The sequence below is a fragment of the Tauraco erythrolophus genome, chromosome 6, assembly GCF_009769465.1.
Source record: "Tauraco erythrolophus isolate bTauEry1 chromosome 6, bTauEry1.pri, whole genome shotgun sequence".
In the NCBI taxonomy this organism is placed as follows: domain Eukaryota; kingdom Metazoa; phylum Chordata; class Aves; order Musophagiformes; family Musophagidae; genus Tauraco; species Tauraco erythrolophus.
The window spans coordinates 26960292-26983057 of NC_141470.1; the positions used below are offsets into that span (position 1 = coordinate 26960292).

At 44.5% G+C, this 22766-nt stretch overlaps 2 protein-coding genes across 2 annotated transcripts; both read right to left on the bottom strand.

Moving 5' to 3' along the window:
* Window positions 1-8113: 8113 nt before the first annotated feature.
* Window positions 8114-11041, bottom strand: LOC104373374 (olfactory receptor 5V1). The gene is made up of 2 exons (XM_009979263.2): window positions 10121-11041; window positions 8114-8137 (listed from the first exon to the last, which is right to left on the bottom strand). The coding sequence occupies exons 1-2, from the start codon at window positions 11039-11041 to the stop codon at window positions 8114-8116; spliced, it is 945 nt and encodes a 314-aa protein (XP_009977565.2).
* A 10770-nt stretch (window positions 11042-21811) lies between these two features.
* LOC104373371 (olfactory receptor 4D5) lies at window positions 21812-22729 on the bottom strand. The gene is given in 10 exon segments (XM_009979260.2): window positions 21812-21885; window positions 21888-21938; window positions 21941-21970; window positions 21973-22134; window positions 22137-22236; window positions 22238-22346; window positions 22348-22494; window positions 22496-22559; window positions 22562-22669; window positions 22672-22729. Coding segments are annotated over 10 exon segments (903 nt in total).
* Between the last annotated feature and the right edge of the window lie 37 nt (window positions 22730-22766).

Consider the following 22766-nt stretch of genomic DNA (forward strand, 5'->3'; position numbering starts at 1 on the left):
AGAAAGTTGAAGTGTGGAAAATGCAATTAGTGAACAAATCTCACTCATTAGCCAGTATCCTGCGCACCAAAACTGTCTTATATGCATTCCTGCACAGGGAAGGACCAAACTAAGGAATAATTTCAGCCCTGGTTCTTTACACTGCTATCAAGCACCAGCATCTGGAGGTGGCATTCATGGGTTTGAGCCCAGAAACCCGCCCCAGAGAGATAGGTCTGGGCTTTCCAGCACATTGTCCCAGCTGTGGCGCTTGCCTTCCTGGCAAGGCAGGGAAAGGATAAAGCTTATTTAAGTGTTTTATCTTCAACTACTCCCTTACTCTTATGCCACTTTAGATATAAAACACATGAGGACAAATGCCTTGCTTTGATTTTTGGGCAGATCACAGTACCCCAGGGGAAGGTGACATGCCAAATGTCTGCCCTGACTGCTATATGTCACCCTCGAGGGCAGCCAGGGCAAAGGTTTAGGTCTGACATCTGGCACAAGTCATTGCTGGGGCAGGACCTGTTAGCACTTTGGTGAACAACTCGTTCTTCACAGCCCCTGTAGAGGTGTGCTATGCTGGTAGATGTTCCTGCTGCTCAGCACCATCCCAGACCAGGACCCTCCAGCCACCTACCAGGGGAACATTAGTTAGCCTTGAATTATGTCAGCTGACCAAGCCCAGAATTGAATTTGGACCTGGTGGGCTACGTACTGGAGAGTCTGCATCTCCTGCAGAGTCTCTTGGGTTAGTGTAAGTGAGCCCTTGGATAGATGAAGCCTTTAGCAGGTAAATACAAAGATAAATCCAAAGATATTCAGTGCAGAGTAAGCCAGAAAAGGGGAAGCATAGCCAGAGCCAGATTCCAGCCTCTTCCTACACCAACCCAGGATCCCAACCACACCTCTGCTTTTCTAAAAAATATTCTTCCCATGAGCGAAATAGAAGGAAGATAAGGCAAAGTATCTGATTAGTGAAGGCAAACAAATGCATATGAACTGTAAACTTGGGGAGAACAGAAGATCTTAAACCTTAACCAGACTAAACAAGAAGCCTTGTCTAATGGTGGGTGGAGGCAATAGTCATAGCATGACCCACTGGAAGCCTCTCAACAGGCCTGAATTCCAACATCAGCTAAGTCATTATGTCTATTTCCGTCACAAATAACACTTCTCCCTTTCCCAAAACAAGGAACTCCCCTGGGGACCAGCCACCCAAGAGTCATCAGTTTAACAAGCCCTTCTGGGCATGGTGAAGAAGCCTCTAATGATCTTGATAACTTCTTAGAATACTTAAACCTACCTCATTCTTTGTAACAAGCCCCTGGAGACAACTTCACAAACACTGAGGAGGAGAAAACTTTCCTCTTTGTTAAAGGCAGTAAGCACTTCCAAAGCAGTTTACTAATCCACACCCTGAAGTTGGTGGTTGGAGAGTTTATAGGTTGGCATACACCTTTCCAGTCCTCCACTTGGTTAGTCCAGAAGTTACCACTGGAGTTTGAAGGATAACAGATCTGTGCATCACACCATCAGCAGCTGAGAGAGCAGTTGCCCCCAGTCAACAACTTCTGCTTGGCAGAAGTCACTCAGCAGCTTGCATCAAGTGCTTGGGACATCACAAGGGGTCCATCAACAGCCAGAGCAGTGGCAGATGAGGAACCAGATTCCGGGTTCACCCAAGGGGTCCAGTCAGAAGCAAAAGGAGATGTGGCTGGAGACAAAATACAATGTACATACATTTGCCCATCCAGGAATAAAACTATCTACAGCACAAGTCCAAGGTCCATTCAAGAGACAGATGCAGCCATGCACGCCTACAATGCGACATAGGGAAGGCCTGAAGGCCCCCTAAAACGGGGGGTCCTAGTCCATGAAAGGAAGTGAGTGTGCATGTGGCAGGGGGGAGAAAACACCAGGTGAGGCTGATGAGGACCACCGCGACCTATTGTTGCCATCAGGGTCTTGACCCACACGAACTACCCCAGTTCATGGATGCTGACATCCATGCTGACAGTGGTGGTGGTTCTCACTTGCTTTCTGCTGCCTGAGGGGCTGAAGTCTGTGAGGTGGTATCCTCTGTCACCAGCTCTATCTGTAAAAGCATGGCTTGACCTGCAGCCATCCAAGGCTCATCCCGACACTTACCCTCCATCTCCCTCCCTTGCACATGTCAAAACATAGTCCTGTCTGCTGCTGCGTTGCAGCCTTGCATGTCCCCAAGACATGCTGCTGCTTAAAAACAATTCACTTTGATAGGGTATTAAACAATATTAATATGTTAAAAATGCTAAAAGTTGTGGAAAACACTGCCAGTCCTAGTGAATTCACTATTCACACAGGCCAATGTCTCGGCAGGCTTGGGGGAGTTCATAACCTCTCACTGCAGACTGGGGAAGGGGACATTAGCACTGTATTTCTCTTTGAGAGCTGCTTGGCATCGAGGTTGAATGACCAGTGGGACAGTCACGGCATGAGCTCCTCGGTGGGACCTGGAGCTCGCCCCTGCGAGCACGGGGAGAGTCGAGAAACACCAAGCACTACGTGGGGGTCTGCACCCTGAGGTACTCTCAGAGGAGTCACATGTGGGGAGAGGCTGAGCAATAGGATGACTGATGAAATTCAGCATATCTATGTAAAAAGCAACATGCAGGGGAAAATAGAATCATAGAATGGTTAGGGTTGGAAGGGACCTCAAAGATCATCTAGTTCCAACCCCCCTGCCACGGGCAGGGAAATCCTCCACTACACCAGGTTGCCCAAAGCCTCATCCAACCTGGCCTTGAACACCTCCAGGGATGGGGCATCTACAACTTCTCTGGGCAACCTGTTCCAGTACCTCACCACCCTCAATGTAAAGAATTTCTTTCTTATATCTAACCTAAATCTGCCCTCTTTCAGTTTAAATCCGTTGCCCCTTGTCCTATCACTACACGCCCTTGTAAAAAGTCCCTCTCCAGCTTTCCTGTAGGCCCCCTTTAGGTACTGGAAAGCTGCTATAAGATCACCCCGGAGCCTTCTCTTCTCCAGGCTGAACAAGCCCAATTCTCTCAGCCTGTCTTCATAGCAGAGGTGCTCCAGCCCTCTGATCATCTTTGTGGCCCTTCTCTGGACTCGTTCCAGTAGCAACATGTCCTTCTTGTGTTGGGGACTCCAGAGCTGAACACAGTATTTCAGGTGGGGTCTCACGAGAGCTGAGTAGAGGGGCAGAATCACTTCCCTGGACCTGCTGGCCACGCTCCTTTTGATACAGCCCAGGATACGATTGGCTTTCTGGGCTGCCAGCGCACATTGCTGGCTCATGTTGAGCTTCTCATCCACCAGCACTCCCAAGTCCTTTTCCTCAGGGCTGCTCTCAATCCATTCTCCACCCAGCCTGTACTTGTGCATACTCCACCCAACCCACGTGCAGGACCTTGCACTTGGCCTTGTTGAACTTCATGAGGTTCTCACAGGCCCATCTCTCCAGCCTGTCAAGGTCCCTCTGGATGGCATCCCTTCCCTCCAGCGTGTTGACAACACCACACAACTTGGTGTCATCAGCAAACTTGCTGAGGGTGCACTCAATCCCACTGTCCATGTCTTCTACAAAGATGTTAAATAGCACTGGTCCCAGTAACGACCCCTGGGGAACACCACTCGTCACTGGCCTCCATGTGGACATTGGACGAGTGGTGTTCCCCAGGGGTCGGTACTGGGACCAGTGCTATTTAACATCTTTGTAGAAGACGTAATAAAAAGCATTAACTTTAACAAAATTAAAAGCATTAACTTCAGCTTAGAGCCCCAGGGTTTGTACTTGATCTAAGTACAAAATCTTTGCACTGAACTAAGCAAATGGAAACAGTGCCTCTGGCTCTCACTATGATCTAGAGAAGAAAACTTATTTTAAGGAAAGACTCATAAAGTTATTTTGAATAGGTCATTCGATGTGTTCTTTATAAATAAAGAGAAGTATATTCAGTTCAAGGATATGAAGTTATACAGGTACTATCCCCGGAGGCTAGTGGTGGTCAACAAAGAAGTTAATGCAATGAAGTTTTATGGTTCAGCCTAAAAACATTCACATATATAGCATAAATTCTTTCAGAATTAATAAAACTTTATATTTTATCATGACTTTTAAAGTATTCTCTATCTAGTACTGCACATTAAAATTCATGCTCACTCAGCACATGCACCAAGCATTCTGGAAATAACGTTTTGCGGTCGGACTGCTTAACAAAAATGGAAAATATAAACAAGTATTTCCAGTTAACCAAAAAAGAGTGATGGTTCTAAGTAGCTGCAAATATTTTGATGGGAATTCCAACTGCTGCACCCTGGTTATGCCGCCATTCAGAGACCTGGAAGGACTAGAGAAACGAGTCAAGAAGGACTTCATGAAGTTCAAAGTCCTGCAGCTGAGGAGGAATAACCCCAGGCACCAGAAAGGCTGGATGCTGACCAGCTGAAAAGCAGCTTGGCAGAGAAGAGCCTGGGTATCCAGCGGCAGCAAAGTCTTTAAATATCTTCAGCAACTCCTCAGGAGAAAGAGTTTCAAAAAGTGGCTATGGATTGTAACAACATCAAAGCTCTCTTGGAGAAAAGTTAGTAATAACCTGGATAGAAAGTTTAAGAATTCTCCTGGATACTTTTAGTAAGTCTCCAGGATACTTTGTAAAGATATTGGCTTGATGGTACCTTACTTCTTCCCCACAACCTGCCTTGTCTCTGCTTCCTCTCCCTGGTCTATCCATGGCACTATAAGCATCTTTGATGCCTTTTCTCCAGCTCCTGGGGTGTTCATTAGAGGAATGAAACTGAGCTTATACCAACCATCGCAAGGCAGATTTCTATGGAGTGTTTTTTCCAGCCTGTCATTAGATGTCAACATCTGAAGCACGTTGGGATTGAAATCAACAGAAGCTGGGAAACCTGAGCAACAAAGACACTTCGTCTTCAGGCAGGCCTGACCTTGTGTCTTTGCAAAGTGCCATTCATTGGACCTTTCTGAGCCATCTGCCCTGAGACAAGATCAAGGAGTTATTTCTAACAAGGGCCAGTTTCCCTGCAGAGGCTCTGAATGAAACCTCTAGAGAAGGGTCTCTTCAGCGATGGTCCCCGTAGAGTTTTTGGGGACACAAACACAAGCCAGGCTGCATGGTCTGGATGTCACCGTCACTTGGTCAGCAAGCTCACATCTGGGCAAACCGCTGTGGAGCTGCCCCGAGAGGTGGCTACAGTTACGCAGAAAGTCCCTAAAGGTATCTGGGAAGCTCTGTTAGCCCTAGGACAGGTCTGGGACTTACCCCTTCCCCTGGCCTCGGACCTGAAGGGCACTGCTGTGGCTGAGGCTGCGGGGAGCCACTTTCAAGGAAGGCTTGGACCACAGGTCAAATAGAGCCAAAGGACCTGCCTTGCAGGGTGCAGAACCCGACTGGCTGCAGAAGGGGCTCACGGCCTGTTCCTGCCACTGTTGGAGCCTGCAGTCCCCTCTGGGTATGGGGGAGTGCAGCTTTTGGGGTGAGGCTGAGCCCTTGCCGTGGCCAAGACAGGGCTAAGGAGGAGCTCCAGGAAAAATAGCCATCTTGCCCAGGCTTATCCTGAGCACCTCATCCTCCTACCAGGACAGTGCAGCTTCCCAAGTACCCCTGAGCCCACCTTCCCTTTGCCATCCCCAACACACCTGGCCTCACTGGCAGGGTGTAGGCCCCTCACACAGCTCTCTGGGGAACAAGACAACATGTTTGTTTAGAACAAGAAAGCAACTATGAAGAGCAGGAGCTGCTGCTCCACAGCATAGAATCATAGAATCATAGAATGGTTAGGGCTGGAAGGGACCTTCAAAGGTCATCTAGTCCAACCCCCCTGCAAGGAACAGGGATATCTCCAACTAGATCAGGTTGCTCAGGGCCTTGTCCAACCTGGCCTTGAACGTCTCCAGGGATGGAGCATCCACCACCTCTCTGGGCAACCTGTTCCAGTGTTCTACCACTCTCATAGTAAAAAATTTTTTCCTAATATCCAACCTGAACCTACCTCCCTCTATTTTAAAACCATTACCCCTTGTCCTATCATAACTGGCCCTCCTGAACAGCCTCTCCCCATCTTTCCTGTAGGCCCCCTTGAGGTACTGGAAGACCGCTATAAGGTCACCCCGGAGCCTCCTCTTCTCCAGGCTGAACAGCCCCAACTCTTTCAGCCTGTCCTCATAGGAAAGGTGCTCCAGCCCTCTTATCATCTTCGTGGCCCTCCTCTGGACCCTCTCCAACTGGTCCATGTCCTTCTTATGTTGGGGGCTCCAGAACTGGACGCAGTACTCCAAGTGAGGTCTCACAAGGGCAGAGTAGAGGGGGAGAATCACCTCCCTCGACCTGCTGGCCACACTCCTCTTGATGCAGCCCAGGACGCGGTTGGCCTTCTGGGCCGCAAGAGCACATTGCCGGCTCATATTGAGCTTCTCGTCCACCAGTACTCCCAAGTCCTTCTCCTCAGGGCTGCTCTCGATCCAATCACCACCCAGTCTGTATTTATGCCTGGGATTGCCACGACCCAGATGTAGGACCTTGCATTTGGCCTGGTTAAACTTCATGAGGTTGGTACGGGCCCACCTCTCCAGCCTGTCAAGGTCCCTCTGGATGGCATCCCTCCCTTCCAGCGTGTCAACGGCACCACACAGCTTGGTGTCATCGGCGAACTTGCTGAGGGTGCACTCCATGCCACTGTCCACGTCACCGACAAAGATGTTGAAGAGGGTCGGGCCCAACACGGACCCCTGAGGGACGCCACTCGTGACCGGTCTCCACTTGGACATTGAGCCGTTGACCACTACTCTCTGAGTGCGGCCATTGAGCCAATTCCTTATCCACCGAGTGGTCCATCCATCAAACCCATGACTCTCTAATTTAGAGAGAAGAATGTCGTGCGGGACAGTGTCAAAAGCTTTGCACAAGTCCAGGTAGATGACATCCATTGGTCGACCCTTGTCCACCGATGCTGTCACCCCATCGTAAAAGGCCACCAAGTTGGTCAGGCACGATCTGCCTTTGGTGAAGCCATGTTGGCTGTCACCCACCACCTCCTTGCTCTCCAGGTGCCTTAGCATGGTTCCCAGGAGAATCTGCTCCATGACCTTGCCAGGCACAGAGGTGAGGCTGACCGGTCTGTAGTTGCCCGGGTCCTCCTTGTTCCCCTTTTTAAAAATGGGGGTTATGTTCCCTCTCTTCCAGTCATCGGGGACCTCGCCAGACCGGGGGGCATGTCAGAGCTCCCCAGAGATGGAGACACCTTCCTTCACCACTGGCAAATCTTCTCCAGGACCAAACAGAGCATGTCATCAGTCAGCACCACTGCAGTATCCTGGGCTGGGCACAGGTGGCACGAGATCATGTCTGGTGGCAGGGACACTGTGGTGCTGCTGCCAGGATGGGCTGTACTGGCTGGGGTCATTAAGATGGGAGGTGGCACAGCAGTCTAGGGTGGCATTCCTGTGGGAGGCTAACAGGACCCCCTCTCCTTTGCAAGTCTGTGTTCCTGGAGGTGCCCTAAGACCATACTCCTCAGCCCAGGGAGCTGTCAAAGCTGCTAAGGCACTGACTCCTCGAGGACAACCACCTTTGCCCTTCATGGTCTTCCTCAGCCCCATGGGGCTTGGATGTTACAAGCACTTTTGCGCTTTGGCTCTTTCGCCACTTTTGCTCTTTTGCGCTTGTTGCGCTTTTGCTCTGTTGCCTTTTTTTCCCCTCTTTCTCCCAGTACTCCCACTCTCGGAGTACTCTCTCTCTCTCTCTGCCCCTCTCTATTTCGGGGCCTCGCGTTCATCCGGGATTGCAGCTTCGGGACGAGACGGGCTTCGGGTAAGAGGGAGTGGTGAGCATCTACACTGTGTATTACTTATCTGTATTAAATTGTTCTTATCTCAACCCACGGGTTTCCCGTTTCTCCTTTAATTCTCTCCCTCATTCCTGGGGGTGGGGGAGGGTGAGCGACCAGCTGTGTGGGGGTTCCATTGCTGGAGCGGCCTAACCCACAACAGTCTTAATTGGCTAGGATTCAAAGCTAGTCAGGTGTAAGTGGGAAATGCTTCTTGCACTTGCAAACAAGTCTAATCTCATAGTGCCTGGTTTAGCAATCGGAATCTTTAGATTTACAAGGAACCTGAGCACAGCTGCTCCTTCTCCATCCCCACATAATATCTGGAGTAATTTTCAGAACCCTGCAGAAGCTCCAGCCTATACTGAGTTTTCTGTGTGCATTTTTTTTTTTTTGAAGTGCAGTGTCACTTTGTCCACATTGATGCACATCTTGTGATTTGTCAGATGGCTTTGGAGTAAATGGCACTTTTTTGAAAATGGTTTTCACTGTTACAGTTCAAGGATCACAGGAAGCTCTGTAAACATCTGCTGTCTACTCTTAAGTGAATAGCCCTGATTTGACAGTAGAGGACTCGGTCTTTTCACCCAGTTGGTGACTTCTGACCTTTTCATCTAGTCTAGGTAGTCTGTAGTTTTTATGGAGCAGGAACTATCTACCAGGAAAGACACCTTGGGTCATCTTGCATGCCACTAAAGCTTGTGTTTAGAAAACTGGATCCCAACCATACCATAGGTCAGGACATTAAACTCTGCAGGAAGCTCTGTAGCGTTACAGTTACATGGGTGGCCTTACCAATTTCGTAATGCTTGTCTTTGAAATTGAAGTGGTCTTGGATGGACTTACATGCATTTTCTAAAGTTGGTGAAATACACTTTAAAAAAACTCACAAAATAAAAGAAACCCTCAGAAAATCCAGAATATATTACCTTAGAGAAAAGCTCTTCAATCATTAGAGTTGACTTTTGAATCCTTTGTCAACATGACTGACAGCTGAGAACGGATGAAGCTTCAATTATTTCCACTGGTTTAATATTGAGAATGTGCATGTTACCACTAAGATATGAGTTCCTGCAGGAAAGTCGTTAGCTTATCCTTTACACCAAGACAGCAACCACAACCAAGGCCACTAAGACAGACAGCCTTGACATTTGGGTTTAGTAAGGAGCAGTGTGCAAACAACAAAATCACATCAGTTATTCAACACGAGGCACGACAGCCAGAGTGACATGCCACAGCACTTTAACACAGCCTGAGGTCCATCTCAAGTTGTTGGATTTCATCATCCCAGCGTAGAGCCTCATAGCTAAGATACACACAGATTTACACCTACAACACACAGAGGAGACTGCACAGCACTCCCTCCTCTCTGCACATCCATTTCCACCTTTGTGTCAGCCACACCTTCACTTTTTGCCTCAAATGAAGCACCATTACTAGTTATGGAGTCACGTAGACCTAAAGCACACTCTGCAAACCTTCCTTCAAGTCTGCCAACACTGAGAAGAGCCAGGGCGTGCCTGTGCAATGGTCACAAAGCCCGTGACTGCAAAGTCCCCCTTTCTCCCACACTGGCTGCAGTCTTAGAAACCTATCGAACATATAGACATCAGCATAGTTGACATCTCTCATTTATGGGAGTTGATTTGCACCCTGGCAGACTGATTTTGAGATACATCGTGCAAACTATGGCCAGATTGCACCTGGTGGTACTGCAGGTGTTGCAGTTGGAGTCTTGGCATGCACGTGGAAAACACACCCAGACAGATGACCTTAAATGATGCCAAAGGAGCCTTCCTTCCAGTTGATCTCCCACAAAGGATGTGCTTACATTTTCTGCGGGAGCAACATGGTCAGTAAGAGGCACCAGTCCTATAAAATGCTTTAGTACAGAAGAACATATATCTAAGTGTGCCTACAATACCCATTTCCAGCATTCATGCAGCAATCAGCAGATATGTGTCCAACACCTGTGTCTAAGGTTGAGGCTCTCATCTAAGCTTCCTCTGTGATCAGTGGAGAAAAACATTACCAGCTGATGTCATCTCCTCCTGTGATAATGACCTAAAGCTGTGCCATCCAGTTGGCCTTCTGGAGGTGCACACCCTCCCCCTTTTAACTGTAAAGGGAGCCCACAGAAGGAGTTTTGATCCCAGCATCTAAATTTTAGATGGCCTAAGTTAGAGAAGATCAGTCGAACTGCAGCGCCTGTCCAATTCCTAGGGCTCCAGAGGACGCCAGAGACTCAGAGATGTTCTTGTCTTGTTAAAACAGTTCATACCTGACTGATCACTCTTCTTAGGGCACATTTAACTTCTTTGTTCCTCAGACTGTAGATTATGGGGTTTAGCAGGGGAGTGAGGATTCCATAGAGCATGGAAACTATCCTATCCTGATTAGGTGAGTAGTTGGAAGAAGGCCGTACATATGTGCAAATGGTGGTCCCGTAGAAAAGGCACACTACTGTCAAGTGAGAACCACAGGTGGAGAAAGCTTTGTGCCTGCTCTCAGAAGACTTCATGCACAGGATAGCCAAGAGGATGTAGATATATGAGATCAGAGTGACCACAAAGGCACTGCTTCCAAGGACCCCAGCAACTGTGAGAATTACCAGTTCCCTACTGTAAGTAGGTGAGCAGGAAAGGGCCAGCATAGGGGGAATATCACAGTAATATTGATCGACTTCATTAGAATCACAAAAAAAGAGCGTAAAAATCAAAGATGTGTGCAACAGAGAATTAAAGAATCCTGCTACCCAGGTGCCAATGGCGAGGTGAGCACACAGTTTCATATCCACAATATTCATGTACTGCAGCGGATGACATATTGCAACATAACGGTCATATGCCATCACAGCCAAGAGAAAAATCTCTGTGCCTACAACATCAATGAGGAAGAACAGCTGGAGCATGCAGCCAGTGAATGAAATCACCTTGTCCTCAAGCAACAAGGCCTCCAGCATCTTTGGCACAGTGATAGTGGAGCATAAGACATCCAGTAAGGATAAGTTGCCAAGGAAGAAGTACATGGCGTTGTGCAGACGAGCGTCTGTGCTAATGGCAACAAGGATTGTGATGTTGCCTGCCACAGTGGCCAAATAAGTGATCAAGAACAGCACAAAGAGAAGAAAACGGACTTCTGGAGCATCAGAAAGGCCTACAAGAGCAAATTCAGATACCGTTGATAAGTTGACCTTCTGCATCTTATCTTTCATTGTGGAAATGATCGCAGAGGTTTACCTGGAAGAAAGAAGAAGTTGTAACTTAGTCAAAATTGCATTTCCCTTCTAAAGAGCCTGATTTTTTTTTTTGTCCTTTTTACAGTTCAAAAACATTTGCAAGTTTGCATTGCCACACTCAAAAATCTAAGTTTTACTCACATACACCTAATGTAAAAGGCAAAATACAGGTATTAAACTTAACAGCAATTAGTCAAAAAAGTTTAATTCTTGCAAGCCATCTTCTGAGACTGAATAGCTGAAAGTTGAAGACAAAGATACCTCCTCTGTGGTGGCTGGCTTGGTTGGACATAGCCCTGAGCGACCTGACTGGGCTTTGAAGGTAGCTGTAAGCTGAGCAAGGCAAGTAGAGTACAGATCTCTAGAAATCCTTTCAGCATAGATTATTTAGTGTTAATAATATCACCAAAGAGATCTAGATTACTAGCTGAAGCTAAACACCTGATTTTTTTTTTTTAAAGTGAGTAATGCTATCGCAGAAGAATTAAATCCTTTGTAATCAACAGACAGGTAGTATATTTTAGATGTATTTTGGGTTTTTTCAGCTTTATCCAGTGGGATATAAAAAGAGTTATAATCTAGTATCCAATTAAAGACCTCCCTCCTTTCTATAAATTTTACCTGATAGACTTCCATAACAGTATTAGTACTTTTAGGGTCTAGCTGGACTTCCCCCACCACCCAGCTTTCCCAATTCAAAGAAGTCTAAGAAGACTTGGCATTGAAGGATCTTTTCATCTACCCTGCATCACTACATTGAACATAGCTCAGTACTTACAGTAATGATTTCCATAGCAGCCCTACAGAGAGATAAAGCCAAGTTCAGCACAAGCATCTCATTTGCAGATTAGAGCATGATTATGAGATTATGCAAATATCATAATGTATTCTCATTTGCAAGAGATACAGAGACCAAATTTAATAGGTGACTATGATATCCCATCTGAGCCAGACTCATCTGTTGTCTCATGTGTTCACAGAAGTTTGCTTCCAGCTTGAAAGGGACCAAAATCAGGGCTCAAACTACCATAAGAAATATTTTAGTCAGAAGAAATAAAAGGCACATGGTGCTTTAAATCACAGCATCACTTGTTCTTAAAATAGGGAACTTAGGTGAAATACAACAGAAACTTAACACAGAAATACTCACTGCTACAAAGAATTAGTTACTGGTAATATTTAGTCACCTGTCTCTCCAGGAAACATGACTATCCTTTTTCTTCTTTCTACATCTGATTAGATTATCTACACATGACAGAAAAATTATTTTACTGTAGACTCAGGAACATCAATCTGTTAAGGATGTGATGAGTCCAGATTTAGCAGCATAGGAATAGTCATACAGACATCTGCAAATGCTAGCTTGACTGCAAGGGTGAGCACCTCTTCTTTAATGAGGGTTTATAAACACGTGAGGGTGTGTCTGGGGAGGATTCTCTGAAGCTTTTTTTGATGCTTCTTTTGTTGCATATATGAGGCTTTTTCAGAATATTGTCAGAGGGGGCTAGAAAAGTGATAAACTATTTCTTCACTCTGAATCCTTTGATTCCTATGACTTTCATGTTGTAGGACTTTTTTAAAGGTCTGTGGTTTGATACTTGAGTCTACTCCCAGGAAAAAGAAACAGGTGGTGTCATTCTCCCTGGGTACTGCCAGCCATTCCAGGTTACTGAATTTTTACCTCTCGCAAGAGTCCGGTGCTCCAATTTATTTAAATTAAACTACAGTCTGAAAATTGCTTAATCACAAATTGTTTTCAAACCAATTTTTCTTGCTCTGAAGCCTGAAGTCTGTTGCTTACATATATTGGGTCAAAATAAATTTGGCAACAGCTACTCTGCAAAAGAGCGTATCTTAGATGAGGGCAGCAGTAACAGTGTTTTTGCAGGGTAAAGAGCAGAACCTGGTCTAGTGGAAGGTGTCCCTGCCCATGGCAGGCGTGTTGGAACTAGATGATCTTTGAGGTCCCTTCCAGTCCAAACCGTTCTGTGATTCTAACCTGAATGACTGCTGTGGAGTGGTAGTCCTTGTGTTGCAAGGACATCTAGGACAGCATCGTGTGCCAGTGCCCATAAAATCAACACAGAAGGCATTTGCAATCTCTAATTCTTGTACAGGAGCAACCTTTTAACTTTATGTAGCCCCTATAGAAATGACAGGAGATAAACCTCTTGTGAAATCCACGCAAATCCACGCACTACTTGAAGCAGATGTGTACCCTGGCATAAGAATGAACATAAATTACCAGCACTACTTTGAAAAAGCTATCAAAAATTCCTGTCTGGTTCCAGAAAGCATCCAAGCATTATGCATTCATTTATGGAACCACCACTTTTCATCTGTGTACAGCATGTCAGACCTGCTCCTATCCCAGTTTACCTGCCCATAACGCGTGCCCTGTTAACATGAACAATATTGTTTGTCAGTTGTTCTTAAAGCCAGTTTGCTATGTTTGCAGTGTGTGACTCTTACAAAATTAAGACTTCTACATATATGTCAGCAGATAAATTTAAGTTCTCCAAGGGTTACAAAGCACAAGCCTATCCCACTATGGTTGCGTAGACCCGTGGCTGGAATAAATCCTGGTGGTCCAGATCTTTCTCTGTGCGCTGCAGTTAGCCCTAGGACCATCAGACATCATACTTCCTGTGAAGTTTTGCAACAAAGAATGGAGCTAATCATTTTGTAATAAGCCCAGATGCCAGAAAGAGTTACAACAAAGATCAGTCTCATTCATAGCTGTGAGAACTAGGACTGTGCCCTTCCACCTTCCTAAACTGCCTTCATGCCACTTCCACTGACTGACAGCTACCCCGCTTCGTTGTACAGCCACAAAAGAGCAATACCTCATGCAAAATCTCTACGTGGTACAAGGCTTCAAAGTACCTTGCTGTACCAATAGTCAAGAGACAATGTGCTAATGCTGGCCGCAATGAGGGGCCTCCTACTATTTGCTTTCAGTATTTTTAATCTGAGACTTTATGCCTGACAAAGTGCTGACAATCCAACCTTAGTACAACATAACACTGACATTCTGCTCAACTATTCGTTGCCAGCTGCCAGTACATGTGATAGCTAGATATCTCACCAAAACACAAACTTCTAAAAAGCAGTGGTGTGTTAACATGTGCAAGTATAAACCTCTTCGGAGAGGTTCACACCATAAATCTTAAATGCTCCTTTTGGGGTGGGATGCATTGGTCCCATCAAAGTGGCAGTCACCAGGACTATGGAGAGCATGTTGGGCTGCTAGCTGTCAACTCTATGTCTAGTACTCAGTTGTGTATTTATAGGGGTATTCTTAGTTGGATTATTAGAAGTAGAAACACAGGACGGGATCCAAGATACACTTTTCGCCTAACCTAATCAGGCTTTCCATTTAATGAGGTTATTTGCGACCCTACAAAGGCCTAACCCCCACGATTATAACACCTGTGAGCTATACATGCCACTAGTATGTGCCAGATGCAAACACAGCCTTTATAAGCTCTCATGAAAATCATCAAGAGTTACCAAAACTTCCTTGTCTGCACCTGCCATCCTGTTATTTTAATCAGTTTTATTTACCATATGCTTGCCAAGGCCTAGTGAATTTTACATAAATAAAGGCTCCATAAAAGCAGCCTTACTATCTTAGATAAGCATATACTAGATACTGAAATATTCAGTCCATGTTCAGTAATTGTAGCAGCTCTGAAACATTGCTTAGGGAAAAAAAAATTAGGCCTTAAACCCAAATGCCTGCAGACATGACATATTGCTTGTAGAAAGGGTATTCTGCCTCAAGGAAAAGAAAAAACAATTAAAAAAAAAACAATCAAAGTTTCACAGGTAGTATTCCTCATCTTGTAATACCTCAAAGCAGCCGGAAGACACTTGGATGGTGTAAATCTCTCAAATGTTGCTATCCCATACCCCTAAACTGCCGACATATGTAGTATGGTGGAAAAATCCGTGTATCTTACTCACTCAACTAGCTCAAAGTCACTTGCTGCAACTCAATGTGCTCATTTTCCTGTGGCCTCCACAAGAAATCCCTAGCTGAAAAAGCACACTTTAAAGTTACAGTTTTTACATTACATTTTTTAATAAAACAGTCATTCCGCAAAGGTTCCATCCACAAGGGTTCCATCGCCTGGTTAGAGCTGTCCCAGGCCTGCTAGTCACTGACAGTTTTAACAGAAAGCATTGGCCATCTCTCTGAATTCAGTTGGACAGCACAGAGACAGCTGTTTAGTTGGAGAGGGGCTTTATTGCCCACCCCTCGTGCCATGCCAGGACCATCCTCAGCGTAACACAACCAAAAAAAAAATTTATTTTGGCCAATTGTGGGATTACTGAGCTTCATCAAGTTTTGAGCTTTCCAGCTAGGAATGCTTATCACTAACCCAGACTTATTACAGACGTGGCTGCTGAAAATGCTCCTTTTTTTCTAATGACCATTTGTGTTTCAGGCACGAGGATAAACTCTTTTGAGGTAATTCTGCTGTCTTCATGCCTAATGAGGGAATTAAGCATGAAGATTCAGTTTTAGAGCTGTGCCCCCAGTGCAACACAAGTAGCTCTGCTTGACCCATAGTCTTTAAATAATATTGATTAGACCAGGATCTCTTCAAGTTTTTTGGGGATTTAATGAAAGTATTGTAGAGATGCATCCAGTTTTAAAAGGACGTTCTTTTTCCTTGGAGGCAGTCTTCCACTGTCCGCAGAATTAGAGCAATAATCAAACCTGAGTAAAAGCTAAGAAAGCTGCTAATTTCCAGGAGAGAAAGAACTGCAGATTTTAACGATGCCCAGTGGAGCCAATTTACACTCTTGCAAACTCACTTGCCAAATCACACTACTGCAATTTGTCAAGTACCAACTTTTTAACACTATCTATTGAGGCCTTATTAAAATCATCCCAAACTGTTTCCTGGAGAGACAAATCAATTATATTAAATTGCTTGCCTTGAGACACAGGCTCCCAAAAACCATATGGAATTTGCATTTGGCTTCCTTGCCAAAAATCAGAGCACTTATTTCAAATCAATACATGGTGTTTCCTCATAGAAAAGCAAAGGAAGTAGCAGGAACTTCCCCTAGAGGACATGCGGAATTTTTTAAAAAAGGAAGTAGGAAATTACGGTGTCCTGGTTTTAGCTGGGACAGAGTTAGCTCTCCTTTTTAGCAGCTAGAAGAGCTCCGTGTTTTGGTTTTACTCAGAGGCTTGCTCTGAGAAGAATGTTGATAGCAAGCTGATGTTTGTGGTTGGACGTGAAACTCCAAGGACCTTTCAGTGTGCCGTGTTCTGGCCAGAGTGCAGAAGCATGGTGGGATAAGGGGAGAGCATAGCCGGGACAAGGGGGCCACGATTCCCCTTGTGATTTGTGGTGGAACTTAAGATTGAGGGCCAAACTGGCCAATTAGTATTCCATATCATGCAGCATCATGCCCAGTATAAAAGTGAGGGACAGCCAGAAGGAAGGGGTTTTCTGTGCTTTCGCTCTTTTGCCGCTTCTGCTCTATTGCCTTTCTTTTTTTCCTCTCTCTTCCAGTATTCCCACTCTCGGAGTACTATCTCTCTCTCCCCCTCTCTGTTTTGGGGCCTCATGTTCATCTGAGATTGCAGCTTCAGGACGAGATGGCTTCAGATAAGAGGGGCTGGTGAGCAGCTACACTGTGGTATTAAATCATCGTTATAAGTGTTCTTATCTCACCACGGGTTCCCGTTTATCTTTTAATTCTATCCCTCATCCCTGGGGATGGGGCAGGGTGAGTGATGACTGTGTAGCGGTTGGTGCCGGAGCAGCCTAACCCCAACACACAGTTTTTGCGATTATAGATAGATGAATAAAGAAACATTTGGCCATGGTTTTTCCTCTTAAAAAAACATTCCTGGATTTACTATTTCTACTGTAGCATCCAGTGGAAAAGGTTCAACCAAAGCAATACTAGCAACGAAAAACAACTTAGAGTGGACATACCAGTTTCTATGTCTTTGGGGAGGCCAAGAAGCACTTTACAGGCCAATTCCACTGTGAGGATACAAGTAAGAGGAGCTGACACTACACAGCAGAAGAGCTTAAAACTAGTTAAATATCCCATAAATATCTAAACCTGGATTTGTAAATAGGTTAATGAATAACAGCAACAGAAACAGCAAAGATGACTGATTGCATCCCTTCTGCATCTCTGAGCAGAAGGGTTCAGTCTCCTCTGATCCTGCTGCCCAATCAGTTAGTTTCCTTGCATTCACCTAAAAAACCACACAGGCCTATTCAGCCCAAATCCAAACTCTACTGAATCTCAAGCAGCAGCTTTAACTTAACACAAGCTGCTAAAACCCACAGGCTTCTTGAGAGACTGAATGATAGGACTGATCTGGGGTTTTTTTTTTTAGTTACATGGACCCATTACAAAAGGAAAAACAGGTCCCTTGGCTGACAAAAGAGCCAGTTTGCACTGGCTGCGTGCAAGCAGCTGCATTCCTAGGGTACAGACACCACTACTCTCCAAGCTTTGAGATATTTGGCCAAGGGCCATCACTGTGACATTGCTTACTTACATTCTGAATGCAATCCCCTGCTAGCAGAAGCACTGATGTTTTTCTGGAGATAGTTCCTAGTTACTTCAGACACAAACTCCAATAGCTTGTATCAGCTCTGACCTCAATGCCCTTGATTTATACCTGCTGAACAAATGAAACAAAACAAATTAACAGCAGCTGAATAACTGGACCACGGGCTCTGATTAGACTGGCATTGATTTACAACAGCTGAAGACTTTTCCACCTGCTTCCCATAACTGTGTGGTGCAAAAGTTATTCTTACCACAAATATTTTTACTCAGTTTCTTCAGTGGAGGTATTAATACTCTACAACACAAGAAGTTCTGGAAAATTTACTGTAATAGAGTACTATTTAGCCCAGGGATTTTGTTAGAGGTGGTGGGGATTCACCAGAGCTGGGAAATGCCAGTGGAGCACAGCATATTTATCCCAACACTGGGAGACCAGCCTCTGTGTGTTATGGGGTGATTTCCTTGGCTACATGATCTTTGTAGGAGCCATGCTCACTCGTACCAACTGGAGATGTGTTTGGTTGTCCTCAGTTTAGATATTCTGTTTTGCACCAGATGAGACACTTCTCCTAAGGACTTAAGTGATCCTGATCTATAAATATTTTAAACTATTTTTACTTCTTTTAAGCCAGCTTCCTAGCTAGTCAGCTGACATAGTTTGACTTTGATCCATTAGTTTGTTTTAGATCAAGAATGCCAGATAAGTTTGAGGAGTTGGTAACTTACAACATTGAAGCATTTGCCTTAGTAATATGAAACATGGTTCATGCCTATTTTCCTGTCTAGCTTTATCTAATTTAAAATATAGTGTTATTAAACGTTATATGGTTGTGTGTGATTTCTATAATATATATTCTGAAATGTCTCATAAAAACTTTTATTTACTGAAATTATTCAGAATTATGAAAATTATACATTTTTTGGTTTTTTCAATTGAAATTTACCCTAATTTACCCAGAGGACATTTTAATATTTCAACATTTCTCTCTAATGCACAGAAAGATTACAGAAGTAGGAATTTACCATTAAAGAATAACGCCATTTTCTACACTACACCAATACGTGAGGTAAGTCTCCATGATGACTGTTTCAAATGCTTGGACGTGCCAAATACTTGGGGTAAACCTACAGGAAGAGAGAAAGAAACTAACTTTTTCAAAGAGTGAGTCTTCCCAAGGATGAGATGAATCTTTTCCAGGAACTGCCTCTCTCCACTGAGTACGGAGGAAGCTTGGATGACTAGATCAGACTCAGACAACACTTGCACACGCTTACTGGTAGATGACACCAACTTTTTCATTCTCAATTTTTTTTCCCTTTAAAGGCATTTTTTTCTCTATTGAGAGACTTTGAACCATAGAGACTCCAGAATGAGATGCTTCAGTAGCATACCCAAATTTAGGTGATACGCGTCCAATCCTAAATCATTCCAGCACAAAGAAACTTACTGTGTTCTCCTGTTGGCAGACACTGAACTGCTGATGGATTTGGTGATATAATTGCTACCTTCATAAAGGAGAAAGTTTGCTGAAGGAGTACAGAAACTTAATTACTGCAAGGTGGAAATTTCAGTTATTAAAAACACCTTGCTGAGCAAAATCCTGTTGTCTTTTCTTTAGTCTTCCTCAAACACTGGTGCTATCTGCCCAGATACAATGCTGGATTGTGTCACTTCTTCCTCTGTATATTGTCTCTTGTATGATTTTACTGATTCGCTTGTGTGAAAGAGTTTTGTCTATTTCCTGTAAGGTTAAAAAATTTCGCATCCTTATATGTCTAAAGAAAATCCTGCAAACAAAATCTCCACAGTCTTTAACTTGAACATCAGTATCAGTGTACGCATTTAGAGACACTTAGCGTACGTGTCTCCGTCATCTGGTGGCAAAGCACAGGAATAGCATGTCAGTGCCAGAGAAAATTCTTGTACTAGGTTTATTTATTTGAAAATTATGATCCCATGCAAGTGAAGCTGTTTATAAATTTTCAGTTTTTCAACATTTAGTTTTAATATTACCAGTCCATAATTTGAAGAGCTTATATTTTGTAGATCTTGACTTTGTGATATTTATTGTTTACTGCTGCTAGTTGTTGATAACGTATTATCTCACCCAAATCTGCACCAGAAGTGAGTCCATCCGACCTCATCAGTCTAAGTTTCCTTCATGGACAAAAAAAAAGCACTTCTTGAACACTGTTCGTCTTCTCTTAGAATAGACATGTTCATACTCTGGGATCCACAGATCTTTGTTAACTAAAAAGATGATCAGATGAGCAACACAGGTGAAGCTGATTACTTCTGAGATCTCATACTGTACATCATAGGCAGCTAAAGCGTAGAAAACAAAACCTCACACCTTGTCCTTCAAATTGGGGGATCTAAGTCACTGAATGTAAACATAACCCCATTACTCTGTCAGGTATCCTGAAATATTGATTGTGTCAGGTATAGCCATGCTACCCTGTCGGGCTAAGGTGAGAAAGGTCTTTGATGCATAATACATACTAAGGTAAATAAAAAGATAAAGACTAATTCTTGCTTCTTGTGGGAGGGAATTCAGCAGTTACACTGGTTAGTATGAAACTTGTGGTTTTCAGGTCTTAGAAATTAGTGGTGAAAGACCTCTTTCCCATCACCAGTTTCTTCTTTATGACAGAAGGCCAATCATTCTGTCATAGCAACTGTTCAATTCTGCTAGAACAGCAGATTTCAACACAGGCAGAAACTTTCCGAATTGGGAAATAACCTCGATGTGTGTTTCAGCAGTATGACCTAGGCAGAAGCTGCAGCATAACTGCTTGTAAGTCTCTCTGGTAAGGGCTGGGTTACTTTCTGGATTTCCCTGCAGACCTTTGATCTCCTGATGTCTATACATACACATAAAACTTCCATTGTTAACCTGATGCAAGAACTTTTGGAGCTGCTTTTTATTTTTACAGTGCTAGAAGTTGCCAAAACTGGAATAAGACTATTCTGGGATCCCTAGACTGTAACATTCTACTTCCACATTGTCCTGAAGTGATGCTTTGCTAAATGTAAGCCCAGTTTTAAATATGAACTGACTTTGTCTCTGTTATTTCAGATAATTCAGAAAATGCCTATAAGAAACAGTCCAAAAACCAAGAAGCAGTCTAAAAAACTAAAAGAGGCCTAAAAGTCAGTCGCTGTGGGCAGCAGAGTCTTTTTTTCCACACATCTAATAGTTTAGAGCTGAAGTAGAGGAAATTAGTTTCTTTCACCAACAATATGGAAAGAGGAGTCACTTAGGCTCCAGAAGTCCTTTCTACCAGATTTTGTGATAATGGTAGGTAACATCTTAAGAAGAATCTGAAATGTTTTGAACAGGTTGTAATCACTTGCCATGCAGAGAAACAGCTGTGTGATGGGAAGAGTCCATCCATTTTTAGAGAAGGCAGAGGAAACAAACATGGAAGAACAAAGACCGACAACAGGGGTGGAAAAGACATGACAAAGACCACAGTTGTTCAGATCTTTCGATTTATAGTTCAGGAAAAGAATTATCATGCCTTAAAAATTTCTCCATGTTCTTATAAACAGTAACAATGTTGGTGCAAATTCCATTGCGTAATGATGGTTTACTCTTTCCAAGCAAAGTTCAGAGGCTGTTCAATGTTTCCACTCGTGGAGATCCAGTGCTCAAATGGTTGTTATTTAGACTCTACTATATTTGGCAGCACAATTCCTTTCCTTAGAATTTCATCCCAAACATCTGAGCTCTGCCCTAGCAAAACTTCTAATTCACTCCCTGCATCAGAAAGCTCACTGCGCACGCTGTCATTCTGTGCTCAGAGTTTGGTCCTCCTGACTTCTCTTTGAGGAAGCAGAGAAGGACGGTCTAATTGTCATCAGAAACTGCAACTGTAATTGCAAAGCTATGTGAATAGTAAAAACCTTAAAAATATCTCATCTGTCTGCAGCAGTGAAAAATCTATAGGTGGACTAAGGGGGTCTAAAGCCCACAAAACAGAGAAGAGTACCAATGAAATCTATGGCTCTGAAGAACCAAGATTACGTAAATTCCTGAACTGGAACCAAACATCCTTGGATTTCAGGTTATTGCCCTACATGTCTTATTCCAACCCTGTTCCCACACTCCAATCTGCCATTAGTCTGTAGGAAAGTAACATCCAGGTTTGCTGTAAACCCAGCTTGTCTCAGAAGGCTCTGCAGCGCTTCCACAATTTCCACATGGACGCCTTCACCTCATTATTCCTCAGGGTATAGATGAGGGGTTCATCACCGGCGAGAAGACAGTGTAGATCACACAGATGAGCTTGTGGAGGAGAAGGTAGAAAAGGGCTGGAGGTAGATGACATGCAGGGTACAAAGAAGAGGGTGACAACCATCACATGTGAGGCACAGGTAGAGAGAGCCTTCCAGTGCCCCTCAGTGAAGCGGACCCTCATTGGTGACCAAGATGAACTGTAAGATGTGACTAGCACCAGGAAGCAAACCAGGGATATTAAGCCGCTGTTGGAAGCATTAGCCACTCAATGACATAGATGTCTGTGCAGGCAAGCCGAATGACAGGAGGCACGTCACAGAAGTAGTTGTCTATTGTTTTAGGGCCACAGAAGGGGGAGCTGGACTGTGAGCAGCGTCTGGACAATGGAGTGGAGGAAGCCCCCTGCCCAGCAGGCAGACACCAGGACCCAGCACACCCGCCGGCTCATGATGTCTGTGTAGTGCAGGGCTTGCAGTGGCAGTGTAGCGGTCATATGCCATCACAGTCAGGAGAAACATCTCTGATGCCCCAACGAAGTGCAGAAAAAAACAGCTGGGCTTACAGTCTTCAAATGCAATGGCCTTCCTCTGGGACAGCAGGTCCACCAGCACCTGGGAGAGGGACAGAAGTGTAGCAGATGTCTATGAAGGACAGATTGCAGAGGAGAAGGTACATGGTGAGGACAGCTTGGGGTCAGTTCTGACTGTCACAATGATGAGAAGGTTCCCCAGCAGAACCATGGCATAAGCCAGGAGGAAGAAGGTAAAGAAGAGGACTTGCAGCTCCTTGTATCAGAAAGTCCCAGGAGGATGAATTCAGTCACCCGGGAGAAGTTTCCCAGTGCCATTGCTTCAGCTCAGGCTCCCATAGCGCAGGTGTTGGGG

Bases quoted from the DNA above. Each gene is read 5' to 3' on its own strand.
- LOC104373374 (XM_009979263.2), bottom strand. From the start codon at position 11,041: ATGCAGAAGGTCAACTTATCAACGGTATCTGAATTTGCTCTTGTAGGC. The intron at 8,138-10,120 runs GTATGAACTGTT...ATGGAGAAGGAG, and splicing joins TAAGAAGAGTGATCAGTCAG to CAGCTGTGCTCAGGTTCCTT.